The sequence below is a fragment of the Mchenga conophoros genome, linkage group LG3 (assembly GCF_057382185.1).
Source record: "Mchenga conophoros isolate Kocher_MC1m ecotype Shallow Benthic linkage group LG3, M_conophoros_male_GT1.1, whole genome shotgun sequence".
Classification (NCBI taxonomy): domain Eukaryota; kingdom Metazoa; phylum Chordata; class Actinopteri; order Cichliformes; family Cichlidae; genus Mchenga; species Mchenga conophoros.
Genome location: NC_140528.1, coordinates 61,366,213 through 61,390,202, shown reverse-complemented (window position 1 = coordinate 61,390,202; position 23,990 = coordinate 61,366,213). Strand labels below are relative to the sequence as shown.

At 38.3% G+C, this 23,990-nt stretch overlaps 1 protein-coding gene across 1 annotated transcript in view; it reads left to right on the top strand.

The window, feature by feature from the left end:
- Nucleotides 1–23,990, top strand: part of LOC146579881 (uncharacterized) — a 102,466-nt gene that overhangs the window by 76,238 nt on the left and 2,238 nt on the right. Inside the window, exons 20-30 of the mRNA XM_085268018.1 lie at nucleotides 6,761–6,830; nucleotides 7,925–7,960; nucleotides 8,134–8,400; nucleotides 8,881–9,147; nucleotides 9,270–9,548; nucleotides 10,913–11,212; nucleotides 11,334–11,594; nucleotides 11,816–12,064; nucleotides 12,282–12,398; nucleotides 12,522–12,572; nucleotides 12,670–12,735. Of these exons, the coding sequence (XP_085124144.1) occupies nucleotides 6,761–6,830; nucleotides 7,925–7,960; nucleotides 8,134–8,400; nucleotides 8,881–9,147; nucleotides 9,270–9,548; nucleotides 10,913–11,212; nucleotides 11,334–11,594; nucleotides 11,816–12,064; nucleotides 12,282–12,398; nucleotides 12,522–12,572; nucleotides 12,670–12,735 (1,963 nt within the window). The remainder of the gene's footprint in view (nucleotides 1–6,760; nucleotides 6,831–7,924; nucleotides 7,961–8,133; nucleotides 8,401–8,880; nucleotides 9,148–9,269; nucleotides 9,549–10,912; nucleotides 11,213–11,333; nucleotides 11,595–11,815; nucleotides 12,065–12,281; nucleotides 12,399–12,521; nucleotides 12,573–12,669; nucleotides 12,736–23,990) is intronic.

Here is a 23,990-nt window from a genome sequence, read left to right as displayed (position 1 = left end):
ATAACACAAAACTCCAAAGTATAATCACTGCTTTGTAACCAGCAGAGGAGCCAGTAAATCATCTAAACCTACTGATACTAATGTGTCTGTTTGGCTGCTGTTACAGAAATGGTTCCTACACCTGTGATGATGACGTCAGTGTTTGACTCCAAACTGTCTGCTGGACTCTGCAGTATCACAGAGTCCACAAGTTTTTAGATATTTTTAGTTTTCATATCTTGAAGAATTACAATATTAAAATATTGATAAGTACTGAAACTTCTGCACTTAACTTTTACATATAACCTGAAAATAAGCTAAAAACAGGAAGTTACATTTTAATGTATTTTATCTTTCTAAAAGAAAAGTAGTGGGATGAAAAAAACACACCTGCTGTTGAACAATCAAACACTTGGTCATGAACATGTTGGTGAGTTTGTGTAGATGATACTGCAACAAACCTTAATCATAACCTTTGTAAGAAAGTGTTTGAAAGAATGAAGGATGGTGGCTGAGTTTTCATGCTTTTACTATGATTAATACTACAGCCTGAGTGACAAACTGAGACACACTACATGCTCATGTGGAGGGACTAGCCAATCACAACGCAACCGCACTTTAAAGAATTCACTGTTCTGTCCTTTTGGACTGAATGTGGGTGGAGCCTATGGTAGCTGTCATAGTGTGAAAGATAACCTAGACAGGTTATAGAGAGACAGACAACCATTCATGTTCACATTTACACCTGCAGGCAACAACCTGAATCACCAGTTAACATAATAATATATGACTTTGGACTGTGGGAGGAAGCCAGAGTACCCAGAGAGAACCCAGACAGAAAACCATAGTGGGAGTTGTCCCTTAAGTGGGTCATGAATCCACTATTAATTATGTGTGTCCTGACATGAGACAAGGTGTGAAAAGTGGGTCATTGTGCTGCATTCCAGATACCTCCGAACTTGAAAGTTGGAAATAATAATAATAATAATAATAAATTTTATTTATGAGCGCCTTTCAAGTCACCCAAGGACACTTTACAATAGGATAAAACACTTAGTAAAACAATGGCAGAATAAGAACAATAAAATAAAAGCACAAGATAAAATGAACAAACAGTGGATTCACACTGAATATGCAGATTTGAACAGATGAGTTTTGAGTTGGGATTTAAACTGGGGGAGAGAACCAATATTTCGTATTTTTGGGGGCAGAGAGTTCCATAGCCTGGGAGCAGAGCAGCTGAAAGCTCTGCTTCCCATGGTGGTGAGGCGGAAGGAAGGTACAGTAAGCTGGATAGAAGAAGAAGAACGAAGTGAACGGGCAGAACAAGTGGTGGTTAACAGGTCAGAAACGTAAGAAGGAGCGAGGTTATGAATGGCCTTGAAGGTGAGCAGAAGAAGTTTGAAAATTATCCGGAATTTCACAGGGAGCCAGTGAAGTTCCTGAAGAACAGGGGTGATGTGCTGGTAGGAGGGGGTTCTGGTGACAATGCGAGCAGCAGAGTTCTGAACCAGTTGAAGCTTATGGAGGGATTTTCGGGGGAGACCATGCAAAAGAGAATTGTAATAGTCAATACGGGAGGTAACAAGACTATGTACAAGAATGGATGTAGACTGGGTGGAAAGAGAAGGAAGCAATCTGTTAATGTTACGTAGATGGAAGTAGGCAGAACGGGTGAGATTATTGATGTGAGATTTATAGGAAAGTGAACTGTCTAGGATGACACCAAGGCCCTTAACCTGAGGAGAGGGGAAAACTGTGGAGTTATCGATGGTGAGTGAGAAATGGTTTGCCTTCGAAAGGTTGGATTTGGTGCCAATAAGGAGGATCTCAGTTTTATCCTCATTGAGCTTTGGAAAATTAGAGCTAAACCAGGATTTTAACTCGGATAGACATTCTGTAAGGGAAGAAGTTGGGAGGGAGGAATCAGGTTTGCAAGAGAGATATAACTGGGTGTCATCAGCAAAACAGTGAAACTGAAGATCAAATTTGCGGAAGATGGTACCTAGAGGGAGGATGTATATTATAAAGAGAAGAGGGCCTAAAACTGAGCCTTGGGGTACACCAGAGGAGACAGGGAATAGACGAGAGCGGAATGATCTTAGTTGAATAAACTGGGAACGGTCGAGGAGATATGATTGAAACCAGGCGAGGGGTGTGTCAGAGATGTCGAGAGAAGAAAGTCTGCTTAGAAGGACAGAGTGAGAAATGGTGTCAAAGGCTGAGCTCAGATCTAAAAGGACGAGGATGGTGAGAAGACCAGAGTCAGCTCCGATTAGAAGATCGTTAGTGACTTTAAGTAGAGCAGTTTCGGTACTGTGACATGAGCGAAAAACAGATTGAAATCTCTCGTAGATGTTATTATTAACCAGGTGTAAATGAAGTTGAGCTGCAACCACTTTTTCGAGTATCTTAGAGATGAAGGGTAGATTGCAAATCGGACGGAGGTTGTTAAAGTTGTTAGGATCTAAAGAAGGTTTTTTCAGTATAGGAGTGACTAGAGCAGTCTTCAATAAGGAGGGAACAATACCGGTGGTGAGAGAAGAGTGAATGATAGCAGAAATGAGTGGGAGTAAAGAAGAGAGGCAGGATTTCACAAGCCCCGTGGGCATGGGGTCAAGATGACATGTGCCAGGCTTTGATTTACATATTAACTCGGAAATATCAGATAAATCAGGAAGATGAAAAGTGGAAAATGGCTCAAAAAGGAGAAGAGGTTCTGGAGAGGGCGTAGACATAACATTTGATCTAAGTTGCTGGTGGATGTTATTGATTTTCGTAGTCCAGAACAGCATCAAGGAGTTGCAGGTTTCAGAGGAATAGAAGTGCGGTGGTAAAGCATTGGGGGGTTGAATTAGTTTGTTGAGAACTGAAAACAGAGTCCTTGCATTACCCTCATAAGAACTGATAATACCAGAGTAGAAGCTTTGTTTGGCCTTGTTGATGGAGTCTTTATACTGAAGAACGTGGTATTTATAGATTTCTGAATCAACAGTTAAACCAGATTTCTTATATTTACGCTCTAGCTGCCGAGCTTTGGCCTTCAGAGCTCGGAGGTCAGAGGTAAACCAGGGAGCAGAGCGAGCGAAGGAAACAGAGTGGGTTTTTACAGGAGCCAGAGAATCAAGGACAGTGCGTAGACAATTATTATAATATAACAACAAATCATCAGGAGTAGAATAGAAGTCCGGAATCTGAACATTGTCCAAACTGGTAGTTAGAATGTCCATGTCAATGTTCTTGATGTTGCGGAACGAGATGAGACGGGTTGGCTTGGTAGAAGAGCAGCAGAGAGTGAGGTTAAATGAGAGGAGGAAGTGGTCAGTTATGGGGATTTCAGTAGCAGAAAGATGAAATGGGGTGTGACGTCACTCCCGAGTTAGTACGTTGCAGAAAAAGACAGGAAACACAGGATTTGTGTTGGTTCTTTGCAAGTTAGAGCAATGCAGGTATGATAGTAGTGCAGTATGATGCTTGTTGTTTTGACTAATCAGTGCTCAAACATAATCATGGCTCATTCAAGGAGTTAAAAATACACAACAGTATAAAGTTTTTTGTCACGGCTGGGTGGCCGGTGTGTGGTGCAAGAGTAAGAGCAGATGTTCGAGACAGGAATGAACTTAACAAAAACTGAGACGTTTACTTTAGGTTGGACCAACAATATAAATGAAGAACGAAAGGAAACTAGGACGATGTTAACAGTAAACTAAACTGGACAGAATTAACACTAGACACAGTGAACATGAAACTTAAACGTCACCAACATCAATGACATGAATGCCTGAGATGTGACTCGTGATGAACAGAAACATGGCCCATGGTGAAAAGATGACCTGCCAATGAACGAATGAAAACTCACACCACACGAGGGTGACGAGGGAAGTGGAAACACAGCTGGAAGCAAAACTAAACACAGAACGTGATATTGTCAAAATAAAACAGGAAATATGCAGACTAAGAAACACAGACCTGAGACTCAGACCAGGGAAGAAACAGACATGGAAGCAGAAACAGGAGTTTGGAAAAAATGACATAACAGGATGCAAAGCGAGGGACAGAGAGATCTGTGTTATTTAGTGCATTTATTGAGTGGCTGTTTGGTTTCTTCAGTGTTGAGGTCCAACACCACGCTGCATATGTCATGACAGGACACTGCACAAATCACATAAAAGTCTCTGAGAATAAAACATAATTATGAGCTGGTAAAATATGTCACCTGACCTGAAACAACAGAAGGTAAGAAGCAAACACAAGAAGCAAGCCTGCATGTTTGCAGTGGACAGGAAATGTGAACACGTCACACAACTGCTGTGGTCAAAGCTACAGGAGCTGTTTGAGGTTTGTATAAAAGGAAAGGAAGCACAGAGAGGCCACAGTCAGAAGAAACACTCTGGTCTTATCTGTATTAAATGCAGCTTCTCTTTTTATTATTGATGTAAAGTCAAAGTGTTTGAGATCAGCTGAGGATCAGAGTGCAGCAGGGCTGGATGTGAGGATGGGGCACTCTTTGCTCTGCATGACGGGGTTATTGTGTAAGTACATTTGTGACATTGTTTGAATGGCACTGATTAATGAAAGTGTTTCTCATGTGTGAGAATTAGAGTGTATCAATGGTTTGAAGTGTTTATGTGAGAGTTTGAACAAAGCATATTTGTGATGTTTATGATAGTTACAGACAAATGTTGGCTGGTTCCTTGGTTCAGTTTAGTCTGAGTATCGTGTTGGATACATTGCTGCTTGTTGCACTTGACTCATTGTCATTGTCTTTAAGGTCATATATTAATACATTTTAAATTAAACTTTTATAACATTTTTTATAACTATAAGTTTAAAAATGTTTTCTCATGTGTCAAACACACTTTTTATGCACAGAGACAGAAAAATACTCTTAAACTCTTAAAACTAATGTCCTAATTTAGTTTGTTATGTTTGATTTTCTGTCAGTTTGATCCTAATGATGTTTGATCTTTACTTCATTACTCTCTTCTATGTTAATGCTGATGCTGAGACATGGTTATTTTTCTCTCCTTTTTGATGCTCAATAAATAATTAGACTTTTATTTTTACTTTTTAATGTTAACAAAAGACAATCAGATTTTAGAAATTCAAACATCTGCAGTGAAATGTCAGAGACAGAAAATATCAGAGTAGTTTTATTATCATAGAGACTAGAGTCTAGAGTAGGGTTAGATATCTACACTGTGTTGTTAATCAATACTAAAACAGAATGAAGATACTCATTTGCATCAGTGTTGATATCCATAGTGTTGTCTTGGCTTCCTCCAGCTGAGGCACAATTTGATGCATAAAGGAGCCATCGCACGCCAGATTTACGCTCTCGCATGTGTGCATTTTTGACATTTGAAGTGTTTTTTGTGCTTCTTCCTTTCCTGCTGTATTTCGCTACACTTGCCAACCAATGAACATTCAGCAGACGCTGACATCATCAACTTCAAACAGCATGCAGTCAGGACCTTAGAGGATGCACGAAAGCATGTGTTGGGTGGGTGAAAGTCCCTCCCCCTCTCTGTCCCAATGAAAAGTCTACACAGTCGACACATTTGCAGGACTCTGCTCTCGAAGCTGAATCCTGCTTCTGTGAATCAGCTGAGCTTTGATAGTTTGGAGGGACACATAGTGCCACCTGCTGCAGAGATATTATTAAATAGTGATTAAAAATCTTTAAATAATATCAAACTTAAAACATTAAAATGTAACACTGTTGTAAAAAAGGATAAGATATGAATGCTGTAGAAACTCATTAATCTGATGATGTAGCACACAGAGCAGTAAAATAAACATTTTTATTCCTGTTAACTATTTTATCATTGAGTCCAGTCTCAGTGCTGCTGTTGATTTCTGAGGCTCTGAAAGTTTAAACTGGAAACATGTAAACCTTAGAGGTTACAGTCCCACAGCCTAAACAAGGAAACATGGAAATCACTGTAGTTTGTTTGGAGATCAAAGTGAAATTAATTTGATTTGATTGATTTGGTTCTGCCAAATTCTGTCCCTACCATCTGAATGTTGGAGCAGAAACTGAGACTCATCAGATCACTGTGTGGTTACAGGACGCTAAAAACAATGTCTTTCGCTATTAATACAATTATAACAGTTATAGCTACCTACAAGGCAACACCTCTTCCAGCTGTCTTAGGGTGAGAGACGGAGCACAGACAGGTCACATCAGGGGTTAAAAACACCTTTAATTAGTTCCAGCAGTGTCTGCTTGCAGGTAGAGGGAGTTTGGTTTTACTCTGTAGATATATTTATTGATATTTACTCTCCTTTATTCATACATCTGTGTGCTTGAGGTTTGGAAATATTTATTAAAATTATAAATAGCCTTTGAAATAATGTAAGACAAATGTTTGATAATACTTACAGTTTATGACAAAGATGATGATGATGATGATGATGATGATGATGATGATTATTATTATTATTGTTATTATTCTTTTTTTTATTTGAATAATATTTAAATAAAATAAATGTTTTTCACACTTAAAACAAGTCTTGGACTTGTGTTCTCCTCATTTCCTCTTTAACCCTCAGTCAGCTCACATATGTGAAATGAAACTTACTGTCTGTCTGCTATTGGTCAGTTTAGTCTGTGTGTTAAAGGCCTTTTCATAAAAATCTGGTCAGATCTTGTTAAGTTATTATTTCTGTGTAAAAGGAAGGAAGCAGAGAGAAGTTTTAAAACCTCTTTGTTTCCTTCTCAGCTCTTTGGTATCTGCTGTGCTGCTGCTTCACTCTCTCTCTTTACAGAAAGTTGTAGAAGTTTTCAGACGTGTCACTGCTGGATGTGAGGATGGGAGCCACTTTGCTCTGTGAGCTGGGCCTATTCTGTGAGTTCATCACTGACTTCTATTGTTTGATTCATACTGATCCATAAACATGTTTTAGTAAGAAGAACAGAGCATCAGTCATTTGTACCATTGCAGGTCATGTGATCAGAGGACTCTCATGTTTGTTACCAACATGTTTGTTTGTAGACTGGATTAGATTTTAGTGCACTGACTCAGATCAGAGTGGAGCTGGTTTAGTTTATCTAACAAAGGTTTGTTTCTCCATCAGTGATAGTTTGATGCTTTTGACATCCTAATATAAAATGTAACCAATCATAGAAGACACTGATTAAACATATAACGGCAGTGATTAAAGCCAGTGCTAGATTTAAACAGCCTTTTAATGCAGACTAACACTAAAGTGCTTCCTTAGTCAAGGTATAAAAGAGTACTACACTGATCCTACTCCTTACTAAATGAAAATTGCTTCCTAAAGGAAGATTAGAGCTCGTCCAGCCATAAATAGAGATTTAAAAACAACAAAAACAAAAAACCTCCCAGTAGGCAGGTTTAACTTCAGCTTAATGGTGTTTGCTGTTGAAGACACGTACATTATTTCCACCTTATATTATATATCACCTTCTAGAGAAATTCTTGTTGTGAGAAGTGACCCATTGCAATTTGTCAATGACATAAATTTTTGAGATGTCATTGATCTCAAAAATACATTTTGAGATAAGTACTGAAAAGTCAAATACATAAAGGAAATACTGGGGAGATCATTTCCCTGTTGGAAGCCAGTCGTTCATCTGTTGCCCAAAGAGGATGGACTGTACCGTTTTTAGGACACTAATGTTTTGTTATCACCATGTTTGTTTGTAGACTGGATTCTATTTTAGTGCACTGACTCAGATCATAGTAGATGTAAATCTCCAAGTGTTTTAAGGAGCTTGGTAAGAAAGTGACTGCACTTTAAACCCTGGTGGGATTGTTCCTTAAGAAGGTCATTAACTCACCATTGATCAAGAAATGAGACACATCATTACCAACAGTGTTTTATTTATGTTACATTTCAAATCTAACATCAACAAAACACTCACATGATTTGAGTGTCTTTAGTTTGATAATGTCTGAAGTTTCTGTCTTTATTGTAGTGCTCTGTACGCTCGTCTGCAGTGGACACGCTCAAGGTGACTGAACAGTTTTCACTTTTTCTATTTCTTCCTTTTTATTTAGCAAAGATTATTCTCAACCTGTATGACTCTACATAAATAAAGTATTAATAATCAATCAACATTCTGCCTTGAGCATAAAGTGTTTCAGATTGTCTGTTGTCTGATTGTCTGTTTGTGTTGGATTCTAGATGCTGTGCTAACTATTGAACCCAACTGGTCCAGTTATTTCATTGGAGAGTTTGTTACCTTCAAGTGTGACATGAATGAAGGAAAAGACACTGACTGGTATTACAAAATCAACAAGGATGGTCGAGAGTATGTCCGCTACAGTTCACACAAAGACTACACATTAGAAATTATCTCTGCAGATCAAAGTGGTGAATATCAGTGTTCTGGTAGCTGGAAGGGGTCACGTTATACAAAGAACAGTAATACTGTCTTTATAACTGTATTAGGTAAGTCCTCAGTGATTAATACTGTGATGATTCCTGTTAAAATACTCATCTGAATTATAAAAAATGTGTGTTTAATAAATGTTTCATTGAAAGTATTGTATTTCCTATGTGTTGGAACTTTAGCAAAGATCCTTGCATTTTACCTAACTTTGTGTTTCCTTCAACAGTGAACTGCATTAGTTTACATTCAGTGTGAATTAGTCAGGCCTGAGAATGGACAAATGTTTATACTGTGCTTATTTAGAGATCTACAACCTGAATTACTGCAGCTCTGTCACCATGTTGAGACAGAAATCAGAAAAATTTAAAGTGACTTAAACTGTAGAAAAAAAAATATATATATATAATGAAGACATTTGTAGATTTTATTTGTGGGGGGGGGGGGGGGGGGGGGGGGGGTTAAAAAAAGGATTTTTTTAAACCTTTTATACATTTATATTGTATCAGGTGTGCATTATGTTCTCTTCTTTTTCATAACAGCAGATAAACCCAGGGCCACACTGACAGCAGGAACAACAATCATACCAGTAGGGGGCAGTGTGACACTGACCTGCTCTGTGCAGAGCTCTGATGGATGGAAATATGAGTGGTTCAGACGAACCCAAAGAACCTCTGAAGGTAAAATCAGAGATCAACAAAACAGAGATATCAGAGTATCTCAAGGAGGAATCTACAGCTGCAGAGGAACAAGAGGAAACCCAGTTTACTACACTGATAGAAGTGATGATGTCACCATTGAGAAAACCTGTGAGTTCAGTCATTTAGTTTGAAATATACATTCACTCATGATTATCAAACATACAATGTGAAGTTTTCTGTGTTGATTTCATGTTTCTATTTGTATCTCAACTGTTAATATGTGTGAACAGTTTCCAGTAAAGTTGTTGTAAAACAACAACCCAACTGGCCTCAGATATTCAGAGGTGAGACGATCACTCTGACATGTGAGCTGCAGGAAGGAGGTGAAACCACTGAGTGGTGGTATGAATGGAGAGGACCCAGCACACCCACACAGTGGACACACAATAATGATGTGACATTCAGAGTTTCTGAGTCCAGCAGTGGAGACTACATGTGTAAGAGTCGACGCAGAGATGACTCATATTCTTCAACAGAGTGGAGTGAAGCCTTCACATTGTCAGTATCAAGTAAGTCATGTTTGTTGTGTGATCTCCATTTGACAAATGTCATCATGGTCAGCACAGGATGAATTCAATGGTCTACAAAGCATGTTACATTGTTAGTCAGACAAAGAGCTGCAGCTGATAGTAGCCTCATTGTAGACAGTTTGTCACCACTTTGTGTCACGAACTTTCAGCTGGTATAGAGACGCCAATGCTGACCTGCTGCTCCATCACCTGAGGACAATGATGACACAAACAGGATAAAATATAGTTCTTCAAACTCACTCAACAAATGAAAACAAATATGAAACTTCTTTAAAAAAATAATAAAAGTAATTCAATCATCTCATCAAATACTGGCGTAGATTAAAATTAATCTGAAGCACACACACACGAGTGGGTTTGACAGAAAGGTTTTTGATTTTATTTCTATTGAACTCATTGATTTGCATGTTAACCTCAAAGTGATTTTATGAAAGCAAATCAAACTCATTCCAACTTCTTCCTGAAAAAGTCTCATATGTACAGATAACGACTTTGTGGAGAAAAGTGTGTTTATGTTCATTCTTTAAAAATAAGTTTCTGTCTGTGATTCAGCTGTTTTACACTCACTTTATTTGAAAACAAAACAAACAAACAAACAAACAAACAAACAAACACAGGTAAACAACAGAAGCTCAGATGTCCCAGTTTTACTGCTGGGCTCAGATCACTAACAGTTAACAGTTCAACCATCTCTGCATAAATAAAAGAATTAAAACAAATAATGTGTTATAATTTTAAAAATTGTACAAATACATGAAAGTGATGAACGTCAGCTTAACATTTTATTTTGCTGTTGTAGTAGCTGTGTACAACATTTAAAATGAAATGTTAATGATAGAAAATAACTTCCAGTCAGCTTTTGTGTGTGAACTTGATTTTTTCAAATAACTTTTTAATAATATTTGTAGTAAGACGACTTTAAAAACACACACATACTTCTCTTTCAAACACTCTCCTCCCACTCCGATAGAAAGTAAAGAAGTTGTTCACGGCACTGTAACTATTAAAACAGTAATGAACAGAAAACAGAGATGAGGCATTCAAACTATTTTTGATTTGAAAAAAAAAAAAACTTTTCTAGGCAGTCGAAGTCTCACATGCAGAAAAATTACACATTGTTTTCTAAATTGGTCAATGTTTAGTAAGTAGAGTCAAAGTTCATTTAACCTGGAAATAGAAACAGTTTGTAAAAATGTGTTTTTATTAGTACATGTTGAGATATTTGACATGTTTAGATAGTCTCACCTTGAAAGTTCATCATAAATATTTGTGAGTCAACATTTTAGTGACATTGAATTCAGAGTTAAGAGACGAAAGATTGAGAGAAAATCTTTGTTGAACAGATGAACCCCGTCCTGTCCTCACTGTGTCTCCATCATGGCTGAGTCCTGGAGCCTCAGTAACTCTGAACTGTGAGGTTGAACATCCGTCTGCAGGATGGAGCTTCTACTGGTATAAAGCTGTTCCTGATCTATCAGAGAAATCCTCCAGTTATGAGCTGCTACCTGATGGCAGTGGGACTGCACAGGACTCCTACATCATTCATGGACAGACACACACAGCAGGATATGTGTGCAGAGCTGGAAGAGGAGACCCAGAGTATCACACTGATCACAGTCAACCAAAGTTTGTCTGGTCTGCAGGTCAGTTTGATTCTGTCTAATAAGGTGTGTCATCACTTTCATTCACCTTTCCCCCCCAACAATCTTGTTTTATAATCCTAACATCTGTGAGCTTTGTCTCTTCACTGCATGTTGTTTCCAGATGTTCATTCAGCAGCGTCTCTCACAGTGAGTCCTGACAGAGTGCAACACTTCACCTCTGACTCTGTCTCACTGACCTGTGAGGGAAACTTCACTGAGTGGAGAGTGAGGAAGTTCTCTGAGGACGGCCGACTGTACTCTGACTGTAGGAGAATGACTGGATCCACATGTGACATCAACACATCAAAGTCAGATACTGCAGTGTACTGGTGTGAGTCTGGATCAGGAGAGTTCAGCAGTGCAGTCAACATCACTGTACAGAGTATGTTATTATACATTTACTTCTTGGATTTGAATGAGTTAGACGTCACGTGAACATTTGTCCCAGTAATTATGTGGTAAAAACACACAGGTTTGAATATACAAGATCAGATCTTCATGATGAACATTTGTACAATCTGTTCTTATTATTGTTTGTCAGCTTTTTCTCAAAGTGTGCACCAGCTGATGTGACTGAAACAATTGTGTGTGATTGTGTCACAGATGATGGTAATGGTCCTATCCTGGTGAGTCCTGTTCATCCTGTGACTGAGGGAGCTTCTGTTAGTCTGAGCTGCAGTTTGAGAACACAAAAAATACTTTCCAATGTGTTTTTCTATCACAATGACAAACTTATTGAAAATGATCCCCGAGGGGAGCTGAAGATCTCTGCAGTGTCAAAGTCTGATGAAGGTTTCTACAAGTGTCAGTACTCAGGAAGAGAGTCAGCACAGAGCTGGATGTCAGTTAAAGGTGAGCAGGATCAAAACATCTGATATGATTTATTGTAGATGAATTCTTCCCCCGTGTGCTGCAAATGTGTACTTTTGTTTAAGGATTTAGTTTTTTCATCAATAATGTTCAACATTGCTGTTTTATTAATTTTTTAATTAAGTACTTTGTGAATTTAGTTCAGCTTAAATTTTTTAAGCTAAATCATTTATTAAAAATGAAATGTTCTTATTTACAGCTGCTGTGTCCACACCTGAGAGCTCTTCATTTTCTCTTCTGATGATCTTTAGATTAATTCTTGGATTCATATTTATTTTCCTTCCACTCATTTTGTTTGGCTGCAGATGGTCCAAAGGTCAGAACTATATTTTTTTTCTTCTTCTTCATATATATATATCTTTAAAGACACAGATCATAAATAAAGTGGAAACAAGTTAGTATCACAGACATGAGGTGACTGATTTTCTCTGACCTGCAGGTGATCGTTGTGTCTATGAGACAGTCAGAAGATGTGAAAACACTGAAAATGGTAAAGTTTACACTTTCATTAATATAGAGCTTGTGGAAGCTGGATGATTATACAATAACTGTGTTTAACATGAAAGTCAATCAGATTCTTATTTCAGGTCCAGCAGAAGGTGATTACACCAATGTCACATCTGTGATTCAGCTGAAAGTCATTAACAAGACAAGTGAGTGCACAAAATGTGAGATTTGAAATGCAAAATATACATTGGTAATTATTCTCACTGATAATAAATGCATTTGTGGACAAAACAGAGGGAGTTTGTTTTGAAATGCTTTCATTTGATCACCTCAACAGGGCAACGTGGTGACCCAGAGGAGAGCTCTGACTACAATGATGTCAATCCAAATTCAGCCACAGCTGTAAAATCTTAACAGCAGCTCTTTAGCTGTTTTTCTCTTTAAAGTTTCTTAAATGTGGGCGATCGTGGCTCAAGAGTTGGCAGTTCGCCTTGTAATTGGAAGGTTGCCAGTTCGAGCCCCGGCTTGGACAATCTCGGTCGTTGTGTCCTTGCGCGAGACACTTCACCCGTTGCCTACTGGTGGTGGTCAGAGGGCCCGGTGGCACCAGTGTTCGGCAGCCTCGCCTCTGTCAGTGCGCCCCAGAGTGGCTGTGGCTACAACGTAGCTTGCCATCACCGGTGTGTGAATGGGTGGATGACTGAATGTGTAAAGCGCTTTGGGGTCCTTAGGGACTAGTAAAGCGCTATATAAAGACAGGCCATTACCATTTAAATACTTGAAACCACTTTGAGTGAAAAAGAGAAGATTTTGAATTCAAAGCAATGATCCTGATAGTCTGAGTTTATATTGTCTTCAGAAAGAATCACTCAGTGTGTTTTTCTTGTTTCTCTCCCTTTAGAAAATAATTTTAATGGACTTTAATGTTCTGTAGGTCTGTTTTTTTTAACTGTTTCTTTTATTTGTAATATATATTATAAAGTCTTTCTGGAAGCACTTTGTAACTTTGTTAATAAAAGTGATATAAATAAAGTGTGTTGTTGTTGTTGTGTGTCAGACTGAGAGTACATGTTACAGGTGTTCAGTGTTGTGAATCCACTGAAAGAGAGCTTTTATTTAAAGACACTCATTGTCATTTCAAACAGCTTCAAACCCTCCAACATGATCTATCAACATAATGAGAAGTAACAACTGCTCTGACATTATGCTCAGCAACCTTTTTACTAACTAAATTGAATCACAGGTGGAGGTGATTCTGTGTGGAGTTTGCATCTGTGTGTGTTTCCTCCATGAACTCCAGCTTCCTCCCAGTGTCCACTGTCCCTTTTGTGACCCTAAACTGGAGACATTGTTACAGAAATGGATGAATGTGCTTCATGTTTTTCTGTGACTTGTGCTGCTTTTGTGCTACGTTTGCAGTCTTCATGTGGTCCTCTTACATTTCATGGCAGCACTTCCATCATGTGTCACTGTTCACACTGTTTGGTCACATCAGCAGCAACAAACTCATCTGAAGAGTGTTTTATCAGAGCAGTTGCACACCAGAGCAGGTTTGTTTTCTGTAGGTGATGTTTGTGTCTTTTATGACGCTTACAGTTTAATGTGCATCAAATAATTGAGGTGCTTTTAAAAATGCAACATTTTCTACGAAATAATATCACACAACACTTCTTTGTTCCTCTAAGTAAACTGTGATGCTTACATGTGTATTAAAATGTCATTTCTAACTGCAATATGCTGTTTATTAATCATCTGAAAATGACTCATGATTTGTATCTGAGCCCCAGAAAAGTGGAGAGAAGAGAAAAATGTTTTGTTCAGTAAATAACTTGACAACTACATGCTGTAATGGTCAAATATAAATATAAAGTATTTCCTTAGTTGAAGGCATAAAAAGTGTCAGGTTGATAGGTTTGTAGCATAAACCTATTTGCTGGAACGTTCAAGACAATTCAACCACACAGCGAAAAGCATTGAACACCAAGCAGGCAAAGTTCTTTATGTTTCTCGTGCACGGGAGAGAACTGGACAAACGCCGTTACTTCGCTTGATCCCAGTCGCTCTCGTCCGCTCCCCCCGTAACACTGCTCTTTATAGAGGTTACATGAGTATGCATAGGTTCATTAACATATGACGTATGCATACAAACAAAGAGCACCTTGTCTGTGCGTTGTGTAAGTATGTGTGTGTGTGTGTGTGTGTGTGTGTGTGTGGGGGGGGGGGGGGGGGGGGTGTCAAGATGTGACCCCATAAACGACTTCCCTAAACCTGCTGGTCTGGAAGTCCAGAGTCTATTAAGAGTCTGTTAAGAGTCTATTAAGAGTCTATTAAGTGAAGGAGGACAGAGTGTCACATTTTGACAGAGTATCACTGAATCCTTACAGAATGGTTATGATTGGACTGTGTCAGCACCAACATCACTGTGCAGTTTGTTTGTACCTCTTCACAGCAGTTTGATTTATCAAGAGAAAGCATCGACCCCTCTAGGACATTAAAAGGGGGCCATGAGTATAAAATGAAGGCGTGTGTATTAGAGGAGGTAAAACATGTTTTTGATGTCTGTGAGAAATTCAGGGCTCACAAATGAACATTAATATGGCAACTTTTTCTTAAAATGGTGTAATAACAAGAATGGTCAGTAGGAGGCAGTGGGGTGATCATTACTGGAGCCTCTGTGTTTCCTTCCCATTAACTCTTTTGAACTGAGCTCAGCAGCTACAAACTACAGTCAGCTGTCCACCTCAAACATATCAGCTCGTTTCTTGTTCAGAAGTTTACACAAAATTAAATCATATCCCATCATGCATCTGTGGTTATTTGCTGAATATGCTCAGTGCTCTTGAATCCACAGTGTCTGTCATGTGTTGTGTGGATATATATAACACTATGTGCAGAAATGTTGCATTTTGCTAACTGTATGTGAAATAAATTGATTTCAGTGAGTCCTCATCTCAACACCTGGTTATTATCACAGGATGGAGGCCCTAAACCACACACTCACACAACATTAATATTCAGTGTCATGTTGCTGATCTGAGATCAGCTGACAACATGCAAACATGGAAAACCTGAAGCAACAGAACAGGATCAATGAGCAGCTGTGACATTGAAACAGTCAGAAACAACATGAACTCAGAGATTTGTTGTTTGTGGATTTATATTAATTATCCTGGTTCTGTTGTTGTGTGGCTAAAGGGTGAAACGTTTCTTGATAATTGGCTGAAAGTGATTCATAATTTCTAATATTGTGACACAACATGTGTGATATTATCTTATGTTGTGTGGAGACTTTTTCTTGTGGACAAATCTTTTTTTAATGGAAAAATAAACACCACACTTAATTCTTTTGCTCTTTCCTATTCTGCTGATAACCACCTGGCCTTCCTGATCCCCGCCCCTCTGCTTCCTCCTCCTAATCTGCTGGTTAACTTGGTGGTTTGGACATCATACATTGTCTTTGTTTTTGCCTCCAGGTGGAGAAAACTGTAGATTTTTTTTTGATAGATGCAAAACTTTTTACCAAACCTTGAAATATATACAGTGATCTGTTTTATTTAAGAAGCAATGAGCAGTAAAAATACAAGATTAATCGGTAAATAAGACAATACAGAATAACATCTTTGTTCCTCTGAACAGACTGTGATGCCTACATGTGTGTAAAGACTGTTGTTGGTTAAGTCTTTTCTTCAACAGGTTTATTTTTGTCCACTGAAAGTCAGATACCCTTATAAGAGGAAATGCAGCCTGTGGTTTGTTTTATTTAAAGTCAACACAGCACAGTGGAAATGTGCAGGCATGACAATGTGTGAAAACAGGTTAAAAGCAGCTTTATTGTGGTGATGACACATGCTGGACTAAAGAATAAATAAAGCATGTGGGCATCAAGAGAAACGGTGAAAAGCTTGTTTCTCACGCTCATGTCTTTAAGAGTCTCTGCATGGACGTGCTGTAAATGTTCATTTATCTCTGAAATAAATAAAATCATCCATCACTCTCTCTGTCCACAACATCATATACAGACATGTTTTCTTCTTACTGCAACTTCCAAACAGGCCAGTTCCTCACAGTATAACACAAAACTCCAAAGTATAATCACTGCTTTGTAACCAGCAGAGGAGCCAGTAAATCATCTAAACCTACTGATACTAATGTGTCTGTTTGGCTGCTGTTACAGAAATGGTTCCTACACCTGTGATGATGACGTCAGTGTTTGACTCCAAACTGTCTGCTGGACTCTGCAGCATTACAATATTAAAATATTGATAAGTACTGAAACTTCTGCACTTAACTTTTACATATAACCTGAAAATAAGCTAAAAACAGGAAGTTACATCTTAATATATTTTATCTTTCTAAAAGAAAAGTGGTGGGATGAAAAAACACACCTGCTGTGAAAGAATCTAAAACACTTGGTCATGAACATGTTGGTGAGTGTGTGTAGATGATACTGCAACAAACCTTAATCATAACCTTTGTAAGAAAGTGTTTGACAGAATGAAGGATGGTGGCTGAGTTTTCATGCTTTTACTATGATTAATACAACAGCCTGAGTGACAAACTGAGACACACTACATGCTCATGTGGAGGGACTAGCCAATCACAACGTAACCGCACTTTAAAGTATTCACTGTTCTGTCCTTTTGGACTCAATGTGGGTGGAGCCTATAGTAGCTGTCATAATATGAAAGATAACCTAGACAGGTTATGGAGAGACAGACAACCATTCATGTTCACATTCACACCTGCAGGCAACAACCTGAATCACCGGTTAACATAATAATATATGACTTTGGACTCTGGGAGGAAGCCAGAGTACCCAGAGAGAACCCAGACAGACAACCATAGTGGGAGTTGTCCCTTAAGTGGGTCATGAATCCACTATTAATTATGTGTGTCATGACATGAGACAAGGTGTGAAAAGTGGGTCATTGTGCTGCATTCCAGATACCTCCGAACTTGGAAGTTGGAAATCGGGCGTGGCGTCACTCCCGAGTTGCAGAAAAAGACAGGAAACACAGGATTTGTGTTGGTTCTTGGCAAGTTAGAGCAATGCAGGTATGATAGTAGTACAGTATGATGCTTGTTGTTGTGACTAATCAGTGTTCAAACATAATCATGGCTCATTCAAGGAGTTAAAAATACACAACAGTATAAAGTTTTTTGTCACGGCTGGGTGGCCGGTGCGTGGTGTAAGAGTAAGAGCAGATGTTCGAGACAGGAATGAACAAAAACTGAGACGTTTACTTTAGGTTGGACCAACAATATAAATGAAGAACGCAAGGAAACTAGGACGATGTTAACAGTAAATTAAACTGGACAGAATTAACACTAGACACAGTGAACATGAAACTTAAATGTCACCAACATGAATGACATGAATGCCTGAGATGTGACTCGTGATGAACAGAAATGTGGCCCACGGTGAAAAGATGACCTGCCAATGAACGAATGAAAACTCACACCACACGAGGGTGACGAGGGAAGTGGAAACACAGCTGGAAGCAAAACTAAACACAGAAGGTGATACTGTCAAAATAAAACAGGAAACGTGCAGACTAAGAAACACAGACCTGAGACTCAGACCAGGGAAGAAACAGACATGGAAGCAGAAACGGGAGTTTGGAAAAAATGACATAACAGGATGCAGAGCGAGGGACAGAGAGATCTGTGTTATTTAGTGCATTTATTGAGTGGCTGTTTGGTTTCTTCAGTGTTGAGGTCCAACACCTCGCTGCATATGTCATGACAGGACACTGCACAAATCACATAAAAGTCTCTGAGAATAAAACATAATTATGAGCTGGTAAATATGTCACCTGACCTGAAACAACAGGAGGTAAGAAGCAAACACAAGAAGCAAGCCTGCATGTTTGCAGTGGACAGGAAATGTGAACACGTCACACAACTGCTGTGGTCAAAGCTACAGGAGCTGTTTGAGGTTTGTATAAAAGGAAAGGAAGCACAGAGAGGCCACAGTCAGAAGAAACACTCTGGTCTTATCTGTATTAAACGCAGCTTCTCTTTTTATTATTGATGTAAAGTCAAAGTGTTTGAGATGAGCTGAGGATCAGAGTGCAGCAGGGCTGGATGTGAGGATGGGGCACTCTTTGCTCTGCATGACGGGGTTATTGTGTAAGTACATTTGTGACATTGTTTGAATGGCACTGATTAATGAAAGTGTTTCTCATGTGTGAGAATTAGAGTGTATCACTGGTTTGAAGTGTTTATGTGAGAGTTTGAACAAAGCATACTTGTGATGTTTATGATAGTTACAGACAAATGTTGGCTGGTTCCTTGGTTCAGTTTAGTCTGAGTATCGTGTTGGATACATCGCTGCTTGTTGCACTTGACTCATTGTCATTGTCTTTAAGGTCATATATTAATATATTTTAAATTAAACTTTTATAACATTTTTTATAACTATAAGTTTAAAATGTTTTCTCATGTGTCAAACGTACTTTTTATGCACAGAGACAGAAAAATACTCTTAAACTCTTAAAACTAATGTCCTAATTTAGTTTGTTTTGTTTGATTTTCTGTCAGTTTGATCCTAATGATGTTTTATCTTTACTTCATTACTCTCTTCTACGTTAATGCTGATGCTGAGACATGGTTATTTTTCTCTCCTTTTTGATGCTCAATAAATAATTAGACTTTTATTTTTACTTTTTAATGTTAACAAAAGACAATCAGATTTTAGAAATTCAAACATCTGCAGTGAAATGTCAGAGACAGAAAATATCAGAGTAGTTTTATTATCATAGAGATTAGATCTAGAGTAGGGTTAGATATCTACACTGTGTTGTTAATCAATACTAAAACAGAATGAAGATACTCATTTGCATCAATGTTGATATCCATAGTGTTGTCTTGGCTTCCTCCAGCTGAGGCACAATTTGATGCATAAAGGAGCCATCGCACGCCAGATTTACGCTCTCGCATGTGTGCATTGTTGACCTTTGAAGTGTTTTTGTGCTTCTTCCTTTCCTGCTATATTTCGCTGCACTTGCCAACCAATGAACATTCAGCAGACGCTGACATCATCAACTTCAAACAGCGTGCAGTCAGGACCTTAGAGGATGCACAAAGCATGTGTTGGGCGGGTGAAAGTCCCTCCCCCTCTCTGTCCCAATGAAAAGTCTACACAGTCGACACTTTTGCAGGACTCTGCTCTCGAAGCTGAATCCTGCTTCTGTGAATCAGCTGAGCTTTGATAGTTTGGAGGGACACATAGTGCCACCTGCTGCAGAGATATTATTAAATAGTGATTAAAAATCTTTAAATAATATCAAACTTAAAACATTAAAATGTAACACTGTTGTAAAAAAGGATAAGATATGAATGCTGTAGAAACTCATTAATCTGATGATGTAGCACACAGAGCAGTAAAATAAACATTTTTATTCCTGTTAACTATTTTATCATTGAGTCCAGTCTCAGTGCTGCTGTTGATTTCTGAGGCTCTGAAACTTTAAACTGGAAACATGTAAACCTTAGAGGTTACAGTCCCACAGCCTAAACAAGGAAACATGGAAATCACTGTAGTTTGTTTGGAGATCAAAGTGAAATTAATTTGATTTGATTGATTTGGTTCTGCCAAATTCTGTCCCTACCATCTGAATGTTGGAGCAGAAACTGAGACTCATCAGACCACTGTGTGGTTACAGGACGCTAAAAACAATGTCTTTCGCTATTAATACAATTATAACAGTTACAGCTACCTACAAGGCAACACCTCTTCCAGCTGTCTTAGGGTGAGAGACGGAGCACAGACAGGTTACATCAGGGGTTGAAAACACCTTTAATTAGTTCCAGCAGTGTCTGCTTGCAGGTAGAGGGAGTTTGGTTTTACTCTGTAGATATATTTATTGATATTTACTCTCCTTTATTCATACATCTGTGTGCTTGAGGTTTGGAAATATTTATTAATATTATAAATAGCCTTTGAAATAATGTAAGACAAATGTTTTCATAATACTTACAGTTTATGACAAAGATGATGATGATGATGATGATTATTATTATTAATATTATTATTTTATTATTATTTTTTATTATTTGAATAATATTTAAATAAAATAAATGTTTTTCACACTTAAAACAAGTCTTGGACTTTTGTTCTCCTCATTTCCTCTTTAACCCTCAGTCAGCTCACATATGTGTAATGAAACTTACTGTCTGTCTGCTATTGGTCAGTTTAGTCTGTGTGTTAAAGGCCTTTTCATAAAAATCTGGTCAGACCTTGTTAAGTTGTTATTTCTGTGTAAAAAGAAGGAAGCAGAGAGAAGTTTAAAACCTCTTTGTTTCCTTCACAGCTCTTTGGTATCTGCTGTGCTGCTGCTTCACTCTCTCTCTTTACAGAAAGTTGTAGAAGTTTTCAGACGTGTCACTGCTGGATGTGAGGATGGGAGCCACTTTGCTCTGTGAGCTGGGCCTATTCTGTGAGTTCATCACTGACTTCTATTGTTTGATTCATACTGATCCATAAACACGTTTTAGTAAGAAGAACAGAGCATCAGTCATTTGTACCATTGCAGGTCATGTGATCAGAGGACTCTCATGTTTGTTACCAACGTGGTTGTTTGTAGACTGGATTAGATTTTAGTGCACTGACTCAGATCAGAGTAGATGTAAATCTCCAAGTGTTTAAAGGAGCTTGGTAAGAAAGCGACTGCACTTTAAACCCTGGTGGGATTGTTCCTTAAGAAGGTCATTAACTCACCATTGATCAAGAAATGAGACACATCATTACCAACAGTGTTTTATTTATGTTACATTTCAAATCTAACATCAACAAAACACTCACATGATTTGAGTGTCTTTAGTTTGATAATGTCTGAAGTTTCTGTCTTTATTGTAGTGCTCTGTACGCTCGTCTGCAGTGGACACGCTCAAGGTGACTGAACAGTTTTCACTTTTTCTATTTCTTCCTTTTTATTTAGCAAAGATTATTCTCAACCTGTATGACTCTACATAAATAAAGTATTAATAATCAATCAACATTCTGCCTTGAGCATAAAGTGTTTCAGATTGTCTGTTGTCTGATTGTCTGTTTGTGTTGGATTCTAGATGCTGTGCTAACTATTGAACCCAACTGGTCCAGTTATTTCATTGGACAGTTTGTTACCTTCAAGTGTGACATGAATGAAGGAAGAGACACTGACTGGTATTACAAAATCAACAAGGATGGTCGAGACTATGCCCCCTACAGGGAGAACAAAGACTACACATTCAAAATCAACTCTGCAGATCAAAGTGGTGAATATCAGTGCTCTGGTACTTGGAAGGGGTCACATCATACAAAGAACAGTAATACTGTCTTTATAACTGTATTAGGTAAGTCCTCAGTGATTAATACTGTGATGATTCCTGTTAAAATACTCATCTGAAATATAAAAAATGTGTGTTTAATAAATGTTTCATTGAAAGTATTGTATTTCTTATGTGTTGGAACTTTAGCAAAGATCCTTGCATTTTACCTAACTTTGTGTTTCCTTCAACAGTGAACTGCATTAGTTTACATTCAGTGTGAATTAGTCAGGCCTGAGAATGGACAAATGTTTATACTGTGCTTATTTAGAGATCTACAACCTGAATTACTGCAGCTCTGTCACCATGTTGAGACAGAAATCAGAAAAATTTAAAGTGACTTAAACTGTAGAAAAAAAATATAATATATAATGAAGACATTTGTAGATTTTATTTGGGGGGGGGGGGTGATTTAAAAAAAGGATTTTTTTAAACCTTTTATACATTTATATTGTATCAGGTGTGCATTATGTTCTCTTCTTTTTCATATCTGCAGATAAACCCAGGGCCACACTGACAGCTGGAACAACAATCATACCAGTAGGGGGCAGTGTGACACTGACCTGCTCTGTGCAGAGCTCTGATGGATGGAAATATGAGTGGTTCAGACGAACCCAAACAACCTCTGAAGGTAAAATCAGAGATCAACAAAACAGAGATATCAGAGTATCTGAAGGAGGAATCTACCGCTGCAGAGGAACAAGAGGAAACCCAGTTTACTACACTGATAGAAGTGATGATGTCACCATTGAGAAAACCTGTGAGTTCAGTAATTTAGTTTGAAATATACATTCACTCATGATTATCAAACATACAATGTTGAGTTTTCTGTGTTGATTTCATGTTTCTGTTTGTATCTCAACTGTTAATATGTGTAAACAGTTTCCAATAAAGTTGTTGTAAAACAACAACCCAACTGGCCTCAGATATTCAGAGGTGAGACGATCACTCTGACATGTGAGGTGCAGGAAGGAGGTGAAACCACTGAGTGGGAGTATGAATGGAGAGGACGCGGGACACCCACACAGTGGACACACAATAATGATGTGACATTCAGAGTTTCTGAGTCCAGCAGTGGAGACTACATGTGTAAGAGTCGACGCAGAGATGACTCATATTCTTCAACAGAGTGGAGTGAAGCCTTCACATTGTCAGCATCAAGTAAGTCATGTTTGTTGTGTGATCTCCATTTGACAAATGTCATCATGGTCAGCACAGGATGAATTCAATGGTCTACAAAGCATGTTACATTGTTAGTCAGACAAAGAGCTGCAGCTGATAGTAGCCTCATTGTAGACAGTTTGTCACCACTTTGTGTCATGAACTTTCAGCTGGTATAGAGACGCCAATGCTGACCTGCTGCTCCATCACCTGAGGACAATACTGACAGAACTACTACTACAACTAACACTCAACAAATAGCAGCAGATCTACAGTCTTTTATAAGAAAGAATAAAGTCATTCTAGCCTGTCCTCTCATAAAACACTGCCAACTTTTAAAATAAAAACTCACACATGACTGTGTTTAATACAAAAAGCAATGATGACCAATCAGAAGGAGCTTTATGGAAAATATTCAGGGTTGGATCCACACCATCTTCATGTCAAAAAGACATGAGGGCAAAGCAGCAGATGGAGGAGAATCAAGGGAGGAAAGTTAAACAAAAAACATCAAAATCATGTTAGGGTTGTTATGACTACCGTCCTCAGCACCCCCAGTTACCTCCAACAGGAGGCTAGCATATTGAAAATAATCATTTCAAACACTCTCCAAGACCTCCAAAAGTTGTCACTTTATTAAAATCCGTTCCTTTTTAAGTACTGCAAAGTTATTTTACACGTTTCAGTGTTGATCAAAATGGATTTAAAGTTTATTTTCCATTCTCATTAAGATTTGTTCATATTTACCATTTCCATTTAGTTGTTAAATTATCTAGATTCAACTCAACTCATTTATTTGTTGTTGTTGTTGTTTTTTTTGTTTTTTTTTCCAAAACTGAACTGCAGATAAACCAAAGGCCAAACTGAGAGCTGATAACACAGCTGTTCCAGTAGGGGGCAGTGTGACCCTGACCTGCTCTGTGAGCCCACCATCATCATCTGGATGGAAATACTACTGGTACAGAGATAATACCACAGTGGATGTTGTCCC